The sequence below is a fragment of the Triturus cristatus genome, chromosome 4_2, assembly GCF_964204655.1.
Source record: "Triturus cristatus chromosome 4_2, aTriCri1.1, whole genome shotgun sequence".
Taxonomy (NCBI): Eukaryota; Metazoa; Chordata; class Amphibia; order Caudata; family Salamandridae; genus Triturus; species Triturus cristatus.
Window position 1 is genome coordinate 529,654,272 of NC_140586.1, and position 21,617 is coordinate 529,675,888.

Sequence of the window (21,617 nt, forward strand, 5' to 3'; positions counted from 1 at the left end):
CATGGTGGCCCAGAATAATTGTACGCAATACTGCATCTAAACGAGGTGGGAAGAATGATCTGCTAATTAAATGCCTATATAGCTTTGTTTTCACTGTTTATTTTCTTCCAAAAGGAAGAATTGTTTTCTGCTAATAAGTGGCTGGCCCAATTCTTTAAAATGTCCTAAGAACTATTTGTCTTCCTCTATGTTAAGGCAGTGAATAGCTTGATCATAATGGTTTTTGTCAGCCTTCGTTAGATTTATTTCTCTTTATGTGGCCTTTGTAGGTTCAAGAATGAGCTGGCATCTTAACATGTGGGTTGGGTTATAGTGTAGGTGGTTATAACAATTGTTTGCTCACCTAGAGACGTTTTTAGCCAGAGACAACCTCTATGGGTGAGTCGGGGGAGGTTTAATGTTCCTAACCCTGTTATTGCAGCTCTACCACATTCTCTGGTGAAGAAAAACATTGTATTAGAACATTTAGAGAGCCTACTCTCATACAAAGGCGCATGTGAACGATATGATTATGTATGACGAATATGCGGTTAAATATAAAGATTACTTTTCCATGCCATTCCTAATTTTTTTTGTCAAAGGACTTTTCTATCCAATCTATTCACATAGAGCAGGTCTGCATACAAAGGTGCCAATGGTACATCATTGTTAGTTATTTTGCCTGGAATAAAATCTATGAATGCAGTCTAGGGTTGACAAGAATAGTTACTTTAGTTAAATGTGTTTATTAGCAAAGGAAAGTTCTAGCACCTCCATATGCGATTATGCCCCCTACAACGTTCTTTCAATCATTCGAATGAAGTGATCAGGAAGGACATTTGGTGAATTAAGGCGTATCTCGAATTTTCCTTTAAACGATTTCAGCAGAACTATGCTGAAAGTACTGATCCGTTTTCCTCCTTCCATCTTCTGATATATGCTGTGCATTAAGATGTAGGGAATGGCTTCTGGCAGCGAGCAGGGTTGCCATTAACATGAATGAATCCAATCCATTATTCTGCATAATGAACGCCTGAGTGATTCATTGAGCTCTCTTTACAGATATACTTATTTTAGATTGAGACAGCACCTATAATCTGAATGCACATGATGACCGATGCACCTAGCCCACCATGACAGTAGAAGAATCAATGTTTTAATAAGTAAGGGAAAGGTAGACTGAAAATGCTGCACTGTGATCTGGTCTGCAGTGGATCCTTCCAGTGACACTCACCCCAGCTCTTCCATCCATTCTGCTCTAATCTCTTCTTCACAAACTTGCAGCTGCCCCGTTTACCACTCCCTCTCATATTCCTTCTCCCCTGTCCCATTCTTCTCTACCCACACCTTCCTCCTCGTCACTCGTGCACACTTCTCTCTAAATCTTCTTTCGCTCTGTCTCTCGCACACATATCCTCCTCTGGTATTACGCTCTTTCCTGCCACGCATTATCCACAACTCCTTCCCTTTTTTTTTAAATTCCTTTTTCCATTGGTGTCACTTATTTTTCACCTAACCTCCCATGTAACCTATTCCCCATTACTAAGTCTACAGCGCCGCAAGGTCATACAAACAGCAATAGCACTATGCAAATATGATCACTCCACTGCAAACAAAACAAGCATTGGCATAGCCAATAGGTTTCGCCTTTGGGACCTTATAAGTGTTTAGCAATGCAACAGTTGATGTTGCACCAAGGATATTGCGCTGCATAACTAAATACTTATAAGGTCCCAAAAGCTAGACCTATTGGCTATGCCAATGCTTGTTTAATTGCTGGTGTGAGTCCCCTGTGGTTTTCGCAGCAGACGCCACGCCATTCTGTTCCACCCAGTTCCAGGCATCAGCAGGAGAGTGGCAGAATACCGTGGTTCCTTTATGTTTTATTTGCAGTGAGGCTGGCTATTGTAGGGCGTATTTTCTCATGTTCGCGGAGGCAGCGTTTAACGTCCATAAATGATGTCCTGCGGTGCTGGATTGAGAATGTGTAGTCCGGTTATATGTGCATCTCTGCATTCTCGATCAACCATGGGCAGCGGGCCCTTGTGACTTGCAGGATATGGTCCCTGTCACGGTAGTTAAAAGAGGCATGCGACCACCGGCCTGGGGGTAGCGCCCAGTCGAGGAGGCCCCCCTCCCCCCCCCGGGACTCTATGGGCTCGCTCCATGGAGAAGAACTTGGAGTGCTTGCCTTGAAGGATGGCGTCCGAGAACCAGGTTTCCAGGTATAACTCCATACTCTGTCCCTCAACGCGTTCTGGCAGACCCACCAGGCGCACATTATTCCAGCGTGACCTGCCTTCTTGGTCGTCAACACAATCTTTAAGGTAGTTCACCTCATCTTGCAGTGTCTTGATTTGGGCCACCGTTGCGGACACTGAGGGCTTCACAGTGGCAATTGTGGACTCCACATCTTCTACTCGGTCTTAACTTTTTGTGGTCTTCTTGCGGGAAACTGAGCTCTACGCATACCGTGTCTATTTTAGGGACCAGGGTGGATTTAATGTCCATCAACGCCGCCATTAGCTCATCGAGGCAATGTGAAAGATCAGCCTGTGGCATTGGATGGCCCACTGTTGACTGGTCGGCACCAAGTGATGGGGCCTGTGGATCAGTGGCCGGCGGTTGCTGCCTCTCAGGTCTTTTTTTGCCCATCTTGATGGTAGTGGCACTCTATTAGTTCCAGGGGAGGGAAACAGGTGTGCTGGCCCCGATGCCCGCGTCACACTGCCGGGTTGACCACCGGTCAATGGGGATAAGTCACCAGTCCTTGCCACCGTGTGCGTAGCACCCAGGCCAAGGCGCTGAGTAATTGTGTAGGTTGTAGTGCGTGGCAGGGCAAGGCAGAGAGAATGTCAGGCCCCGTGCAGCAATTGTCCAGGGGGGCAATTACAGGGCAGTGGAAAGGTGCGTTGCCTCAACCGGATTCTTGAAGCAGGATGCCTCCAGTGTAGGCTCCATCAATAATCGCCGTGCGCCGGAGCGATACAGCCCGACAGTTGAGTCGCTGTGTGTTCCCCTCCCCTCCTCCTCACTTGAGGGAGAGTAGTGTTAATGCGGTAAAGGGCACTGTAGGACAGTCACTGCCCAGGCATGATCTCTCTCACGAGCACGAATTAACCTTGCAGGTCCAGAAGCAACCAGTGGTGCAGCCGTGCCAGGGCAGCGAGGACTGCGCCCGATGCCGATCCGTGGTAGGTCTGGTGAGCGCCAAGGTGTGGTCAGGCCTCGTAGGCCTCGCTATGCCAGCGGAGTGCACAGGTTAATTAATGACGGCCCAGTCCTTTTTGGGGCAGTCCAAGAGGCCCGTTGTAGATGTAGATCCAGCCCCCAGGTGCCCTTGCAGGTGAGAGGCTCAAGGTTGGAGGTATTACAGGGGGTGAGAGATACGGGTGGCCTGTCTGGGGCCGGGCTCATCCCCGATGTGGCACACAGGAGCCCTCTTGGCATCGGAGAATTAGCAGGACCCTCGGCTAGGCTGCGCCCTGCCGTGTCAGTCTCTGTGGCAGTCACGGACCTGCGAGTGCGACGCAACATCAAGGCGGGCCGTCTGCAGCAGATAAGGCATCCTCAGCCGAAGTGCTCGCAACGGAGGTCTGGTGGGGTAGGGGCCGCAATCCTGGGCCCGAGTCTCCGCTTCTTTGTTTCGTTGCTCCGTAACCGCAGCTGCTTCCAAAAGGTGTAACTGGATTGCAGGACGCCAGGGGTGCGTCTCGCAGTTGTCGAGGAATGCTGGCTGATCCACTACGGTTAAATGCAGGCTATTTTGTGGTCACGACGGAGTGAACTGGATATGCGTCCGCTCACGTCACCATCTTGGACACACCCCCATTACTAGCAAAGTTAAAGCTTCAATTGAATGTAAAGAACTCGGGCACAAGAATTTAAATTCTACTATTTAGATACCCAGCTACAGTGGACATTCTGGTGGCTATCTAGACACCATTTTTTCGAAATATGCCTAAAGACGTCCCAAAATGGAGAAGGTTTATTATATAGTTTGTTCCTCCCGCAAGCCTCACCCCAACACCTGCCCCGTCGCTCTTAGTGCCTCAGGAGAGGGCAACACTTCAATAGCGCACTAGTACCTATCATTAAACAGATTTGTTCACCACAAAAGAACCCTACAGGTGGAAAACAGCAGGATACATTATGATGAGGGACTTATTCTGAGATGGAGTCCTAGCCAATTTCTAAACATCAATATTAGAATACATGCTACAGGAGTCCATTCTTAACATTGGAACACAAATAATGGCGATGCACATGATATGGAAAATTGTAGAAACAGTAACATGGACTCAAACCCTGCCACCTTCAGTATACACCACGAAAAATGGGAGAAGGTTAGCAAAGTGGCACTACAGATCACTCTTAAGACACAAGGAGGGTATCCCCTGGACGACCTCAGGCATAAACGATAACAACTCAAAGATAGCAAATGGGCTTGAGCCTTGACTTAACCCAAAAAAAGTGTCTAAAATGCCCCCACACACATATATACACACACACCCCAACATTTTGCACAGAGCCTATCTCACCCCAAGAAGGGAGAAAAATAAGATGTATCCAGGGTCAACATGAGAATGCCGCAGATGTTGAATACCATCAGGTGGGTTCATACACATGAGGTTGGCATGCCCGGAAATATCACAGTAATGGAAGGTTACAGACAATAGCCAGGCAATTAAGTGATTCAGACCTATGTGAGGTGAAGGGATGTATTCTAGGCCAATTTTGTCACCCAAAAGGGTGCAGAGCTAATTCAACATTTCAAGATCTAGTGTTGCCATTTGAGAAGAGAGCCTTAACAATGGCATTAATGGCACACACTAACCATCCTCCACTCCCCATTTATTTCCCCACTACTCATCAGGTGGCGATAGTCTGTATCACAATGGGCAATATTCAAAGGTTTTTATTTTACAAAGAGTAAAAATAAGGGGGCTGAGTAAACATTTCACAGCACTGCTAGATACCCACCTCAGCTGTTCTGGCAAACTTACCCTGTCCACCCTTCTGCCACAGCCACCACCAAAGCCTCTGGCGCTACCACACATCCTTCTTAGGTCTTCTACCAGGTGTCCCTTAAATGTCTTCTGGTACTATCATGCCACGTCCTCTGGCATAGCCACTTCCCACCATCTGGTACTAGAAACCTCTTAATCCCTTTGGTACCGTCACCCTATCTTCCAGCATTGTTTAGCCTCCTCCACTGTACTCTGGCAGTCTCCACGTCAAAGGAGAGGCACTCCCAAGGCCCTCCAACAATATAGCCCCTATGTTCCCTTCCCTCTCCTTGAGTTCTCATCCCCCTATCACATCCTTCAGATTACAGTCCTATCAAATGTAATGTCACAGGATGTCGAAATCCTAAAGTATTTATTTTGCCACATAACAATTCCTCTCCTCTACTGACCCCTTCTTCTGTCGCTATTTCATCTCCTCGGTCTCCTTCCTATTTTCGTATCTCACCCCATGCCAATGTCTGATACCATTACTGACTCTATCTTGCCCTCCCCCCCACTTGTACGCCGTGGTCTTTCTGCCTCTCCCTCACTATGGTGCATGTGTCCGTTGAGGCGTCCTTGCCACCCTTCACGTGTGTCTTAAGTTTGACCTGATCTGTCCAAAACCTGCTCACGGCACGTACCACCTATCGTGCACTTCCGTGGGAAACTGCGAACACTCACCGGCTTGTTGACGCCATGATAACTCCCGGTAGCCGTCCCAGCAAGCACCGCGGCTCGTTTACTTATCACTTCTGTTCATCACGTGTTCAGTGACGAACTACGGAGCAAGAGAAGTAACAGTTCGGCTTGGACTGAGCGTCTGTAGAAACCAGTGAGAGAAACAAAAGAGAGACCTCGAACGTTGTCAAATCAGCACTTCATAGACACAAGTGTACATACATTGCTCATTTTTAGTCGAAGCAGCGGCCATCTTTGAAGGACTTTTCTGTGAGTTCGGAGTTCCCTTGACATGTAGTTTTGGGGCCATTTGTTTGCACTTTTGTGACTTGCTGCGGACGATTACATTACGCATGAAAATGTAGTATTTGTACAATAATTACCATCTGTATCAATAAATGTTTTACATACCGTGAAAGTGGTAGTAGCAGTAAAAGTACAATAGGAACGCATATATGACAACTTTTCAAGACAAATAATTGAGAGTGATTTGTGAATCGCTGCAAATACCTTCTGGGGTTACTGACGTACTGAGATTGGTTCCGTGGTATACATTGGGGTATTTTAAAGCTTGATCAACCAACACTACTGTGAACAACTGGTTGTAGCGTCCTCTCCAGCCTGGGAGCATGGAAATAAATCGATCTCACCTGGAGCTCTCTAACAGACATTTTTATTTATTTATTTTATTTATTTAGTGCATTTTTATAAAGCGCGGACGTTACCCGAAGGTGTCAGAGCGCTGTACAATAGAGCTAGTTACGTTACAAGAGAAAAGTGGTACAAAATAGAACATTACAAAGAAAAACAGGAGACTCAAAATGAAGGGTACACAAACACAACACGCAGGGGTGAGGAATGTACAGGAAAAAATACAAATTTACAATGAAGATCGAACTTCCAAGAGGGGCCTGAGAATGAAAGTATTAGTTTTGAAAGTGTCTTTGGAAGAGAAGAGATTTGAGATCAGCTTTGAAGATCCGGGTAGAGGAGGTGGCACAGAGCAATGGGGGAAGTGAGTTCCAGACTCTCACCGCATTGCCTGAGAAGGATTGCACCATCAATCTTTCCCTTTTGAAGACGGGGGGCTCAAGCAGAAGCTTTTCCGCATTGCGAGAGGGTCGAGAGCCTCCGGACAATTTCAATTTATTTGCCAGGTAACGAGGGGAGGATGTGTGCAAGGCTTTGTGTGTGATGCAGGCAGTTTTGTAAATAGATCTTGCCACGATCGGAAGCCATCGAAGAGAGGACAGGATAGGAGTGACGTGGTCGCTTTGTTATAAACCTTGAAATGAAGCGAGCTGCTGAATGGAGGATGGATTTGAGAGGGGAGAGGTGGTATTTGGCCAGGCCTGTCAGAAAAGAATTGCAATAAACCAGTCTTGAGAGAACCAGCGATTGTACCAAGGTTTTTAAGTCTTTCTCCGGGAAGAACCGACGGATCCCCCACAGAAGGCGCAACTGGTACCGTGCGTTTTTAGCAATAGAGTTGATGTGGGAGATTAGGTTGAGTCTTTTGTCAAGAATGACACCTAGGGATTTAGCGCTGTCAACAATGATGGGTTTGTTGTTGAGTAAGTTCAGCTGATCCATCCACGATTGAACGGGAGGAGGTGAGAGAGAGGTAGAAAGGAGGAGGAATTCAGATTTGGCGGGATTTAGAATGAGTTGGTGAGCTAACATCCAGTTGTGAATGGAGCTGAGAGTAGAGTTGAGTAGTGAGAGATCGAGTGCGGAAGACACCTTGAGGTAGATTTGCGTGTCATCCGCATAAAGATGGTAATGGATCCCAGATTTGCTTAGGAGGTTCCCTAATGGTTCCAGGTATAGATTAAACAGAGTGGGTGCCAGGATAGAACCTTGAGGGACGCCTTGACCTACAGCCAATGGAGATGAAAGACTGTTCGCTATCTTAATCATTTGGGATCTGTCCGAGAGGAAAGAGGCAAACCATTTAAGCACTGTGCCATCCAATACCATTATCTGTTGAAAAATGTTGAGGAGGGTGCTATGATTAACAGTGTCAAAGGCTGCAGAGAGGTCTAGAAGAATCAGAAGACACAATTCCCCAGAGTCGAGTATATGCAGCGCATCATCAATCACTTGCAGCAGTGCTGTTTCAGTGCTGCAATTTTGGATGAAGCCAGATTGGAAAACGTCGAGGAGATTATTGTCCATAATATGTAGGAAAAGTTGTTTCGCAACACATTTGTCGGTGATTTTCGAAAGAAAAGGGAGGTTGGTGATAGGGCGGAAGTTGTTGAGGTCGTTCGCATCAGCGGAGGTTTTTTTTAGCAGAGGGGTAACCTGTCCTGATTTAAGGGCAACAGGGAGGGAGCCTTGACTGAGGACGAGATTAACTAGCCCAGTCCAGTAAGAGAGAGTATGGGTGTAGAAATCGATGGCGATGACGCTAGGGATGGGGTCAGAAGATTGCCAGGTGACTAAGGATTTCCGCTCCTCAAAGGGGGTGGGGTGGGAGATCTGTTTCCACCAGTGCTTTTACCTTTTCATCAAAGAAAATAGCGAAATCGTCTGCTTTCTTTGTGGAGTCCTCTGGCTTAGTAGTTAGGGGAGAAAAGTTTGGGTTTTTGATGAGGTCAAAAAGTTTCTGGGGTCTGTTTTTGGCTGAGTCAAGGAGGGATCTGAAATGTGATGCTTTTTCATGGAAGATGTGGTTGTGGTATTTGGATCTTGCTGAACGTAACAGAGAGAGATCGGCGGTGGAAGGAGATTTTCTCCAATGTTTCTCCAGGATTCTAAGGTTTGTCCTTTCATCATAGAGAGCTTTATTGAACCAAGGTGCTGAGGGGGTGGGTCTTTTCCTTTTGCTTTGGAGTGGAGCGACATTGTCGATTTTGACTGCTAGGACTGAGAGGTGAGAACGTTGACATCAACGTTAGGGTCAAGTCTAGGAGTGACCGCATAGCAGAGTCACAAAAAGATCAATGTTTTTAGTGTTGCGGAACCAGGTAGTAGCTCTTTTAGGTTGGCCGAGAGTCTACATGGATGGGGGGAGCAGTAGTCAGCAGGTCTGCTTTGGATATAACAAGATCCAGATTTGAGCCCATGGAATGAGTGGTTTCCGAGCAATGTTGGAAGAGATCGTTGGCTGAGAGAAAGGTGGCAAGCTTGTTGGTAGCCGAGTCTTCCAAAGAGCCCCGATGGAGATTAAAGTCACCCAGTAAGATCTGCCTGTCACTTTGAGAAAATTGGTCACTGATGAAGTCAGTGAGTTCCTCCACAAAGGAAGAGCAGTTACCGGGCGGGTGGTAGATGGCATGGAATCTAAAGGGTGAGCCATGATGTATTTGAAGTTCTTGGGATAGGCATTTGAATGTACGGAAAAGGGTGGTAGGGAAGGCTTTCATTTGAAGGGAATTCCTGAAGATGATAGTGACACCACCCCCAATTTTGTCTGATATGTCATTTCTGAGGATTGAGTAGTCAGTGGGTACCAGAAAATCAAACAAAGTATGAGAGGAGTCATTAAACCAGGTCTCAGTGAGGAAGAACATATCATGATTCTGGAGGGTGATAATGTCAGAAATTTCCAATTTGTGTTTGATTGCAGATCTGCAGTTGTGGAGCAAGCAGTGCAGCTCTGACGCAACTGTTTTGGTGATGGGGGCGTTAGAGCTGTTAAGGGAGATAGGGATAAGATTCTTGAATGAGGGTGCCCGGTAAGAGGGAGGCTGGTAGGTTCGGACAGAGGAGATGGTCTGAATAGTGAACTGCGTAGAATTATTAGGAGGGGGAGTGACGCTGGTGGTCTTGTAGCTGGCTAGTAAGTTGGAGGTGTCTGTAGAGGACAGACTGTGGTTGGCTTTATTGGGGCGCGGGAGCACGGAACTCCTCGGGAGGATATTAGGGAAGGGGGACATCTTGGCACTTAAAAGTGAGATGGACGCTACAAGCTGGGAAATAGAAGAGATGAGAGAATCACGTTTATTTTCCAGGGAGAGGAGAGCTGAGCACGGAGTGTTGGGTGGTTCGATGGATAAGGGCGGGAGTGCGGAGGGTGAGGGGGGACGAGGAGGGATGGGGGAACGGAATAAGGGAGGCAGTGCAGAGGGTGATTGAGGACGGGGAGGGATGGAGGAGCGGGAAACAGGAGGGAGTGCAGGGAGTGAGGGAGGATGGGGCAGGGTGGGGGAATGAGATAAGGGAGGAAGTGCAGAGGTAGAGGGAGGGGTGGGAGGGGTGGGGGAGTAGTTGGGGAGTTGGGGAGCAAAGGTAGAAGGTGGGGAAAGATGGTGGGCGATAGGAGTGGATGGTAAAACAGTGGTGGAGGAGATTATTTTTTACTGGTGTTGAACAGAGGGTAAGTGTAGAGATCATAAATGGGAGGAGAAGGTTGATGAGTAGGAGGGGGGTCAAATGAAGGCCAAAGGTAAGGGGAGAAGAGAGGAGAAGCGTCTGAAATGGGAGGGGAGGACAGGGGGTTAGATGAATGCCAAAGGTTCGTGGAGAAGAGAGGAGAGGGGGCTGTACAGGGAGTGGAGGGAGGGGGGTCCAAGGAAGGTCAGAAGTTTGGGGAGAAAAGAGAGGATGGTGCTGGACAGGTATTGTAGGTTATGAACGGTGAATGAAGGGGGACAGGTAACAGGTGGAGTGAGGGGGATAGGGCTAGATTGAAACTGAGGGAGTAAGGGACTGCAGGGTCAGAAGGAGAGACGGGGAAGGAATTGTTGAGGAAGGCGACATGGTTAGAAAGCAAAGGAAGAGGGAGGGGAGGTTGAAGAGAGAAGGGAGGTGGAAGAGAAGAATTTAGGGGACGGGGAAGCGCGGGGAAGGGCGGAAAAGGATGAGGTGAAAGGGGGAGGGAAGGTAAGGAAAGTTGATCGGTAGACCAGGTTGTAAGACAGGTGGAATAAGAAGGGGGGGAGGTTGGTTGGATTAGGGGGAGGCAAAAGCGTTAGAGAATCGGGCAGGTGCAGGGTGGGGAGGAGGAGTGGATGGCGGAGGCAAGGCAGACGAGATAGGGGGAGGAGCATATTGGGAAGGGGGAAGAGTCGGAGAGGAGGGAGCAAAAGTAGGGGGGAACAATGGGTAGGCCTGTGACTCCCAGGAACGCGGCCTGATGGAGTATCGGGGAGTCAGGGGGGAGAAAGGGAGAAAGGAGAGGAGCTCAAAGGAGAATCTAGAGAGATCATAGTTGTATGGGTTGGACGAAGGGAGTGGAAGAGATTGTCAAAGAGAGAGAGAGACAGGAGTCTGTAGCTTGTATCATGACAGTGCCATTATTGTAAAGTGTAATGGTGAGAAAGCCATTAAAGCTAGCGAGGGGGACATTTTTAGCCGCTGTCCTTACGGGATAGATGAGGAAGAGGAGACGTTGAAGGAATTGAAGAAGCTGGTGGACCAGGAAGGGATATCGTGAGTGAAAAAAATCAAGTCATTTTTGAGTTTCCCTAGGCACCCATTATGGAACTGATCAACAAAGAGGGAATCAGGGAACTGTTCAATGCTGTTCTGCTTGAACCGTTTTGCTGCTGCTTTGGACAGATTAGGAGGATAAAGGACTTTGAAGCAGTTAACTCCCGACTTAATTCGAATGGAAGCTATGATAGGGAGAGGAGGGGCCACTAGGGTAGCGATAGCTGCAAAGAAGAATAATATGAAGAGGAGGGTGCCTGTTCTGGAAGTCGAGTGAGGATAATCCAATAAGATTGTGGACAGGAGGCAACTAGAAATGCAGGGCCAGGGACTCTGGTCTAACTCCCCTCTAAACCATCATACCGGTGGTATAGAAGGCTAGCTTGTCTCCAGTGGCGGAGAGGGAGTGGGATCATAATGGGGCAAACCCTACCACCAGGGATTAGGACCTCCAAGTATGGAAATCAGCATGGAAATGGGAGTCCCCTAGAGGATCACAGTGATAGGTAGAGACATTTATCCTGACCTGGATCGAAACTCCGGGCGAAGGTAGATGGCCGCCGTAGTAGCAAAACCAGTGGGGAGGTCTTACTGGTTAAGCAGAGACACAGGCGGTTGGAGGGCAAGTAGATTAGGACCGATAAGGAGGAACTCTTGGCCACCCGAGGTGGGCCAGCTGGCCAGAATGAAAGAGATGTCCAGGACTGGTGATTGACTCCAACGGCTCCCAGATAGCTGCCTCATTAGCTCAGCCAGCGAGGAGGTTCGTGGGAGTCCCTTCTTTGTTTACATGGCTCATGTGCCCCAAGCAGGAGGAAAATGGCTATCTCTGCAGTGTAGTCCCCCTTATTTATTTCAATTAAGTATCTTTGTCCTAGATCTGTCACTGCTGTGTATAGTCCACTTTCGTTTTCCGTTGAGTGTACCTTCCATGGGTGTGGTCCTGTTTCACTGAGCTTCATATTTAAATTATTATAATGTGTACTGTTATTTTGAATTAAAAGTATTTTAACATGCACAACTTGAAACTATTCTTGAGTAAAAGGTCATATCTAAAAACCGTGGTTCGGTGTACTGCATTGGCTCATCGTCTATATTCTCAAACGTGCAATAAAAAGATGATGCCACATCTACATTTAGTGTCTCCACCGGGCGCCATTTTAAAGTCAGCTGCCCGGCTTCAAAGCTCTATGCCGACTCTCAGGTCCTCCGTGAAAACTTGTGGCCCGCTTCCCCAGCATAACTTATGTCCCTGTGTAGTTAGCTAAGGGATCCAGGCAGCAGAGCTTACCTAGGGCCAAGAGGAAGGGCAGTCGTGTGGTAGAAATGGGAAAATGGCGTCCGTCCCTAGCGTCCACCGGATTAATGTCGGACTCTTGTTCCAGAGTCCCACTGTACTCCACTCAACAGCGCGGGCCCCAGCTGTAAATCCGAGTGCGCGGCGCCCCGGAGCCTGCTGCAGCTTCAAGGCCGTACATGCAACTTGATGTCGGGTATGAAGCGGCCCAAGACGGGTCTACAAGCGGTGGGCGCCATTATGCACAATCCAGCTGGCCGCTCAGGCCCTCTCCGCAATTGCGCCATCCACTCAGCAACAAAGGCCCCACTTGCGAGCTCCGCTGCCCAAGTTCATCGCAGCTGGGTCGGCCTCCAAATTAATAAATGCGGTGCTTACACAATGTTTCAGGGGGTTTGTTAGGAAAAGAGAGGATTTGGGGCAAAGCACAACCGCACCTATCCCTAGTGAGATTATTTAAATGAATGGTGCTAATGACCGGAGATCCAAAGCCTCTAAATCTCCTGAAGCTACACGCTTCAAACAACCAAAGCAAAATTCAATGGTCCAGCACCCAAAAAGCAACAGATATTAAACATTTGTTTATGACATAAATAATTGTCGACAGTTCGTCTTTCAAAAAACATGGACTTTCAGCAGAGACGATTCTTTTCTTTTTTTGATCCTTTATTCAGAAATTTTCTTTCAACATGTTAAAACAGACCATAGCCAACGCGTTTCATCCTCGCAAGCTTCTTCAGGGCTATAAACAATACATATATATACATAAAATTAATATACACTATTTACATAAAGTTTCTCATTTTATATTACACTATATACAATTCAAACAATCATAGCTTCTGATTAAGTAAAATTAGATATAAAAATGAATGTACAAACCATAGTGGTTCGAGGTTCCCAATTCTTTATAATTAAGACAATGAATTAACAATTCTTTTAACATGAAAGAATAAAGCAAAAGTAAAAAGGGATATACAGAAAAATGTCTGAAACAAGCAGAATCAAGGGCATTAAAAATAGATCGCAAAACTACTCTAACATCAAGCCAACAAAAAGTAAATATAGGGGCAAAAACGGAAGAAATTCTGTTTATAACCAAGTATAATGCTTACAGTGATCATGTATATAACATCCTACGAAAAAATTGGCATTTAATTGCCAATGAACAAATGCCACCTGGAAGTGTATCTAAAAAACCGAGAGTGGTTTATAAAAAAGGTGAAACATTGAAAAAGATTCTCTGTCCAAGTTACATTAAAAAAACCGACACAAAACCAACCACATGGCTTCCTTGTAAACCATCAGGGTTCTTTACATGTGGTTCGTGCAGTGTATGTAAATTTGGATGCAACAAAAAAACAGACTTCCGGTACAACACGCAAAAAGGCTATACAATTAATACTTTTATTAATTGCAATTCAACTTACACAGTTTATGTCCTTGGATGTGCCTGTAACAAAATCTATATAGGCAGCAGTATTAGAAATTTAAAAATCAGGATCCAGGAGCACATAAGGGCCATAAAAAACAAGGATGAACGTTATCCAGTAGCAATACACATCCAGGAACATCACCCATCGAAAACAGATATATGGTTTCATGCATTGGAACACATAAAAATACCGGAGAGGGGTGGTAACAGAGAATCGATTCTTAGAAGAGCAGAAGCTGGTTGGATTTGCCGCTTAAGAACAGTAGCTCTGGGTCTAAACACAAATGATGAACTTTACCATTTTTTGTGAGTCTGAATGCCCTAAAATGATCACAGATGAATAGTTCCATCTCTAAATAAATCTTGTATGGATGATGATTGACACATATATAAGGGGTATGTAATTCTTAAGAAACTGGCCCCCTTGAACCTAAAGTCTTTTCTTTAAAAGGACTATTAAGAACTACCTGGGGTATAATGCCACGCATGGGGGAGAATCGAAATACAAACAAATGCCTTCATTCCCCTTGTGATAAGTGGCATCGATATATAGAATATTATTCAAAGATGGCAGAATCTAAATAGAGCAAAAATTGATGATAAATCCTTTAAAGAGATCCTAGTACATATTACATAACTAGACAAAGTAAGACAGGGAGCACTCATTAATAGCTATATAGGGAGCATGTCATTGGGAGCACAATGTAGGATTGATGGTATTGTGAGTATAAAATAGAAATCCTCAATACACTAAACCCTCGTAATGTAAAAAGCGGTGTGTATCCTCAAAAGTTTAAAAAAAAATCTTTAATTAACAAAATTTACCTGGTATTAGAATGATTTGGAGAGTTTAATATGATACATAAAAGATTACTGCATAGTCCTTATATACGAATACTTATGAAGTGAGGAGTTTTTTTATACATTGAAGCATTCCCTATTCGAAATGGTGGTATGCTTTGAATACAAACATAACAATAATATATGAACATAACAAGTGTTTACAATTTGTTTGAATAACAAAATATAGTATTCAGACACACGCTAGTGTGAAACATTATGTTATCAAGAAAGTTTTACTTAAAAAAGTGCTATGGATAAATATAAATAATAATATAGGGCATATACATAATGTATTGTAAGATCGAATATAACCCACTAATGTTGATAAAATATAGAGCCATGTTATTAGGAAACAAAAATATATACACTAAGGGAGACGTTTTTCGAACGCGTGTGGATACACTAAAAGTTTCTAGTTAGCCATATGGCAGCATGCTTTAGTATACCATTCCAAGATGGCGACTTAAAAAAAATTGGGTGAAGTTTTGCGATAGGTTGATGATCATATGACTAGGCTGAATGAACAGAAAGCGGATACTATATACACGCATAATATTATATTATAATATTATGCTTGAGCGTACCAAGATGAAAAATTACATACACGCCATTGAAACAATCCTGTTCCAAAAGGGTGGTTTGCCTTCATAAAAAACCGAATATAATACACTGCACGATCGGGTACAATTTAGGCTCTTAAGTAAAAGAAACGAGAATAATATATGGTAAAACACCCATTCTAAGATGGCGACCAAAATCAGAAATCGCTAATGGACGATGCGCCGACTAGATACAGGTGCAGGCACATGTCTCGGTTCAAAGAATAGGAAGTGGATAAAATATATTTGTATATAATATTGCGTAAGAGTGCACCAGACAAATTAATTAAATGACTAAAAAGATCTTTTTACGTAAAATAAACGAGAATAAGACATGTCAAAGTACCTATTCTAAAATGGCGCCCAAGATTACGATTAGCTAATGAACGAGGCGGCGATCTAACACAGGTGCAGTGCATTTCAATTAAAGCTGGGATAAGTTGATGATCATATGACTATGCTTAATGAATAAAAGAAACGAGAATAATATATGGTAAAACACCCATTCTAAGATGGCGACCAAAATCTAAAATCGTTAATGGACGATGCGCCAACTAGATACAGGTGCAGGCACATGTCTCGGTTTAAAGAATAGGAAGCGGATAAAATATATTTGTATATAATATTGCGCAAGAGTGCACCAGACAAATTAATTAAATGACTAAAAAGATCTTTTTACGTAAAAAAACGAGAATAAGACATGTTAAAGTACCTATTCCAAAATGGCGCCCAAGATTAGAATTAGCTAATGAACGAGGCGGCGATCTAACACAGGTGCTGTGCATTTCAATTAAAGCGGGGTATTTAAACCGGACTATTACACTGCTTTTGGTAACAATGACGCCATGCGATCAGCCGGCAGATAAAAAACGGAAAGGTAAGCCTATGGATATAAATATTGGAACTAATGGGGAACTAATTGAATACCAGGGAAATTGCGTTTTTCTGTAGCTAAAACATTTGTGTGATATACATATTGGAACCAACTAAGACTAATGGGCAATTACTAGAATACCAGGGAACTTGTTTTTATTTTTATTTTTTTTAGCTAAAACATTTTTGTGATATAAAATTGAGGAGAAATACCCACCTTAGAATTGAGGGTTGTGTTAGTATTGAATCCCTACAGCCTTGTGAGCATGTTTAAATTAGATCCATATAAAGAATTGGGACGAAAATTTAAATATACTCAGTTTTGGATTAACATTATATCCAAATTAAGATAATAACACAGTAGCTTGTGTGCATGAAATAGAAAAGAGATAAAAAAAAGAAGGGGAAAACTAGGGAGTAATAAAGAAGTATATGTACAATCCAGGCACATGATTACCACGGATGGGGATAGCAACATACTCTTGTTATTTACTTTTTGATAGATACTCTCTGACTGAGGAATGGCGGATATTGACTAATCCAACAAACTGGGAAAATATAAGGAACTGGTTTTCCAATCGCCAGAGCACTCGTAGGGATATGCAAAGCCTGTGAAATTGGAGATTTGGAAAGTAAAAAATAGCATAAATCCCTGTGTCCTAACCTTATTATCTATTTGTGGATAACACTACGAAGTCTGTATACATATTTCGCACCTTAAAAGATCTAAAGAAATTCTTTTATATAAAATATGAAATAAAAAAAAAAAAAAAAAAAAAAATTTTTTTGATAGATATTGCAAAAACGTACACAACAAATAGACTACCTACAATCGTAAGGAAAGAGCACAGACCACAGAAAAACAAAGCTACTATTTAATGGTAAGCCTGATGGAATTGATACCCCTTTTTTACTACTCTAGCCAAGGTTGTTGAGATGCTCCAATATGACAGTATGTATTGATGTGAAACGTATACGGAATCGTAAACAAATGAAATGCGCAAGGAATAGTATATATAATTGTTCCTCTCTTGTAATTTGGAACTCAGCAGAGTGATTATGATCCCATAGGAGATGTACTGGAAATGGGCAAAAGGAAGTAACGAATTTTGAGTACTTTTGCTTTATTCTTTCATGTTAAAAGAATTGTTAATTCATTGTCTTAATTATAAAGAATTGGGAACCTCGAACCACTATGGTTTGTACATTCATTTTTATATCTAATTTTACTTAATCAGAAGCTATGATTGTTTGAATTGTATATAGTGTAATATAAAATGAGAAACTTTATGTAAATAGTGTATATTAATTTTATGTATATATATGTATTGTTTATAGCCCTGAAGAAGTCCGCGAGGATGAAACGCGTTGGCTATGGTCTGTTTTAACATGTTGAAAGAAAATTTCTGAATAAAGGATCAAAAAAAGAAAAGAATCGTCTCTGCTGAAAGTCCATGTTTTTTGAAAGACGAACTGTCGACAATTATTTATGTCATAAACAAATGTTTAATATCTGTTGCTTTTTGGGTGCTGGACCATTGAATTTTACAATGTTTCAGGGGGCCCGCTCCAGCTTCAGGGTCTCACCTGCGGCGCAACTCCAGGTCCAGGGCAATCCGCTACAGGTCCGCTCGCGGCAGGCGTCATTTTGCTCGCCGGAGCCAAAATGAATTCACGGCCCATTCTGTGCTGATTCTTCAGGCTAGAGTGGCGGTTTTAAGCCCAAAAGCTTCCGAACATGTTCCGATGCCAGATCCTGTTGTTTTTGCTGGGGTAGAGTGTGGTTAAGCTGACGTCTGGAGCATGGCGTGCGGGGTTGCCACATTTCATGCCGTTTTCAAGGCACAGCTTCATTTCTTCAGCCGCTAAGCCGCTTACTCAGCACCCATCACATACTGCAATCTCATAAGTCATAACCTTTAACAACAACACCTTAACACCTCCCAGCAAATTATGGTCTTGTCAAGTGCTACACATCAGGTTAGACATTTTATCTTATTTTTTATCATAGTTTTCCTTATTTTAAAATGAGGCTAGGAGGGCGGCAGGCGGCAGGCTGCTCTGCTTCGCCCTGGCGTGTGCGTAGCGCTGCCTGCTACGCCTACTTCGTAAACCGCGAAGCAGGCAGCTCTACGTACACTCCGTGGGCGAAGCGGAGTACTACGCCCGGGGTAATGCTTGGCACCGGCACTTAACTGTCAGCACCATATGGGAGTCTGCCACAGGTTGGCACTGTTTTTCTGATTTAGAGATGAGCACATCTACAGTTGTTTATTAATTCAAAATACATAGAAAATTACTCTTGCCTGCCACCAAAGCCATTCTTGTACTTTTCAGGATCTGGAATAGTCTGAAATGTCACACTTGTAGCAGACATGCCAACCCTCCCGATTCAGGCGGGAGTCTACCGATTTCAAGGCTAGTCTCCTGCCTCCCGATTCAAGCATCTAGAAACCTGATTCCTCTGGGTTTTAGCTGACAGGGCTTGGTATTGTATAACGTGCTAATTCTTCCAGCAATAGTCAGAGTGGCGATGCAGGGGCTCTAGGAGGGGTGAAAAACCAACAAAGCCTCATTAACGAATGGTCTTTTAAAGTCCTGTGAAGTACTCGGGGGCGGCTGTGTGGGTGCCCGGGAAGTTATTTCAGCCCGGGGTGCCACACACGGGGGGAGGGGGGCGGGGGTGGGGGGTTGGTGTATGCACTGCCAGCAATCTGCCAGGCTAGTGCACAACACTTGCATCACCCTCTCTCTGCCTGCCATTGCGCTCCATGCTTCTGAAAAGTAAGACAAAAACGTGCATTTGCGTTTCAAATGTCCGATCCTGCAGCAGCACACTTCCAAAGCCCATACACTACAGTAACCAGATTCACGACCCCATTCTCCCGATTTTTTCTGAAAAATCTCCTACTTTGCTCTTCTGAAATGTTGGCATGTATGCTTGTAGGAGTGTGATGGTTAGTGTGTTGGTGCTGTCCTTGGCAGCACATGCAGGGGCAATGAGTAGGGCATGCTGCAGTAGCCTCCTGACCAGGGCCCTGGCACGTATTGCTTTACAAATTAAGCACTGTGTATCCCTGATGAATGAAAGCCTGGCGGCTCCCCCTCGTGCACACCCGTCTCTCCCTCTCTCTCCACCTGCTAATCCCTACCCTCTCCCTCAATCCGCTCACCACTTCCGTCCTCTGCCTGAGGACTGGCTCACTGTGACAGCAGCTCAACGGGTTAAGCGCCCGCTGCTCGTGTGTGCACAGATTTCAATCCCTGGCGACTTGTCCTGTTGTTTACAGCGCAATGAAACACGTCAGCGGCGGTAGGCGCTAAGGTATTCATTGCGATCCTTCCCCAGGCATCATCCCTTTACATCATTCACCAAAGAAAGGCAGACTCAGAAAGTTCCAGTTTTCGAGCCCGGGCTGAGACAGCTCCTGGGCACACACAGCCGCACCGCACCCGAATACTTCACAGGTCTTAAGAAGACCATTTGCTTGCTAACGAGGCTTTGTTCTTTTTCACCCTTTCTTAGAGGCCCTGCATCTCCACTCTGACTATTGCTGGGAGAATTAGCCGACCCCCGCTTCCCCCCCCCCCCCAGATTTGGGACACAGTGTGAGTCGGCCCCCTCCCAAACTTCCTGCCAGCTCTGAATGAATGCCGCGACATTAGCACATTGTAAAGCGAGATTAGCACTCGATAAGAGTGTTTCATGTAAACAGATCTACTCCTTGTCAGCTGTGTTGCAATTCTTTCTGAAATAGCCAATTTCACTGAGCTTGAAGTTCCGGTACTAAAGCGCAGAAAATTTAGAAGTGCCGGTACTCAGTACCGGCGAGTACTGGCCCATTTAAAGCACTGGTTACGGATGAGAACTCCATTGACGGTTTGGGCCAGTTGTTGACTGCACTGGGCCTGGCACAGTTCTGCCCAGTAAGAGCCAAGACCAGAATAGCCGCGACCGAAATCCAGATAATCAGACACTCCAACGGCCAACTCACCTAGTATTGGCTGCACTAGACTGCAAGGTTGCTGCTGAGGCAGTCATGCACCTCCACCACTCTCCAATAACGGCCGAATCATTACGCTGACCGGGCCGCATGTTTCGAGCTGCAGCGGCTACAAGTGTGCAGCTGCCAAGGAACTGAAACTAAGGCCCGCTGCCCCGCCCGTGCCTGCCCACCACGGCGCCTATAGTGATTGGGCAAAGTAAAATCATGGGACAGACCCGCGACCTGATGTTAGTTATTGCCGGTGGTGGGTAAAATATTGTAGCCTGCCATGAGATGAGCCAGCAATTTAGAGCTTTGGCAGTCAGATGAGCTGCTAAATAGCAGCGCTCCTGCGGAGTGCTGGGGCTCTATAATGTGTGACAATTAAAGGTGGCCTTGTGGGCGTAGTGGGGCTACGTGAAGCAGCACGTAGTGTGCCCAAATCTACGCACACTACGTGCTTCGCGTAGCCCCACTACGCGCCACCCGCCTCCCGCCCGCCCTCCTTTTAAATCATACCCCCGCATTTACAATAAATACTAAATTAAAGAAACTTACCTGAAACGCGGCGTCTCCGGGGCTCCCTCTTCCATTTCAAACTTCTTCTGACAAATGCGCATGCGCGGGCTTCCGCGCATGCGCATTTGTCAGAAGAAGTTTGAAATGGAAGAGGGAGCCCCGGACACGCCGCGTTTCAGGTAAGTTTCTTTAATTTAGTATTTATTGTAAATGCGGGGGTTTGATTTAAAAGGAGGGCGGGCGGGAGGCGGGTGGCAGCGGCAGGCAGCTACGCTTCGCCCTGGGTGTGCGTAGCGCTAGCCTGCTTCGCCTACTTCGAAAACTGCGAAGCAGGCAGCGCTACGTACACTACGTGGGCGAAGCGTAGTGTCTCGCCCAGGGTTAGTGACAATGCATTTCAGTGCGGTGATGCGGATCACCACACTGAAATGCGTCCGTCTCACGCCTGATGCGTGATACTTGGCAGGGCTGCGCATCAGTGTTGCCAGATTTTGAAACCCGTCCCAAGCCCAAAGACGCTCAAGTATAAGGCCAAATTTAGCCCAACATAGACCAGTGTCAGCCTAAAGTCGAAATTCTCATATTTTGGAAAAGTAGTCTTCAGAAAACATTTTAAGGATGAATCTAATTTCTCTTCAATATACAGATAGTGGGAGGAGGCTAATGTTAATTACTAATTTTGAAGGCCAGTCCCCACTTTGACTTTTCATCTTGTACTTCTGTCACCACAAAACCAAATCCAAACCTGACATTCATCAATTACCTCTACAAACGCAGATTATAAACCGCTTTATGTCTATGAATAGAAATTTCAATATTTCAACAATGTTGCTCAAATAAAGAATACTGAAAAGGTTATGCAGAATTAACGCCCCACAATGATCTACATTTTAAGAAACATTCCCTTGTAGTAAAGTAATTGCAACACAATCTGTTTAGCACTGCTTACATTTTATGTACTTGACTGAAGATATTCAACAAAAAAACTCCTTTTCAATGGCAGTATGGAACAACAGC

The 21,617-nt window shown here is 45.1% G+C and overlaps 1 protein-coding gene across 1 annotated transcript in view; it reads right to left on the reverse strand.

Annotated features, from left to right (window-relative positions):
- GTF2B (general transcription factor IIB) overlaps nucleotides 1-5,811 on the reverse strand; it is a 158,531-nt gene extending 152,720 nt beyond the window's left edge. The window contains exon 1 of the mRNA XM_085602133.1: nucleotides 5,673-5,811. Coding sequence (XP_085458259.1) covers nucleotides 5,673-5,689 — 17 coding nt within the window. The 5' untranslated portion in view covers nucleotides 5,690-5,811. The remainder of the gene's footprint in view (nucleotides 1-5,672) is intronic.
- Nucleotides 5,812-21,617: the final 15,806 nt, after the last annotated feature.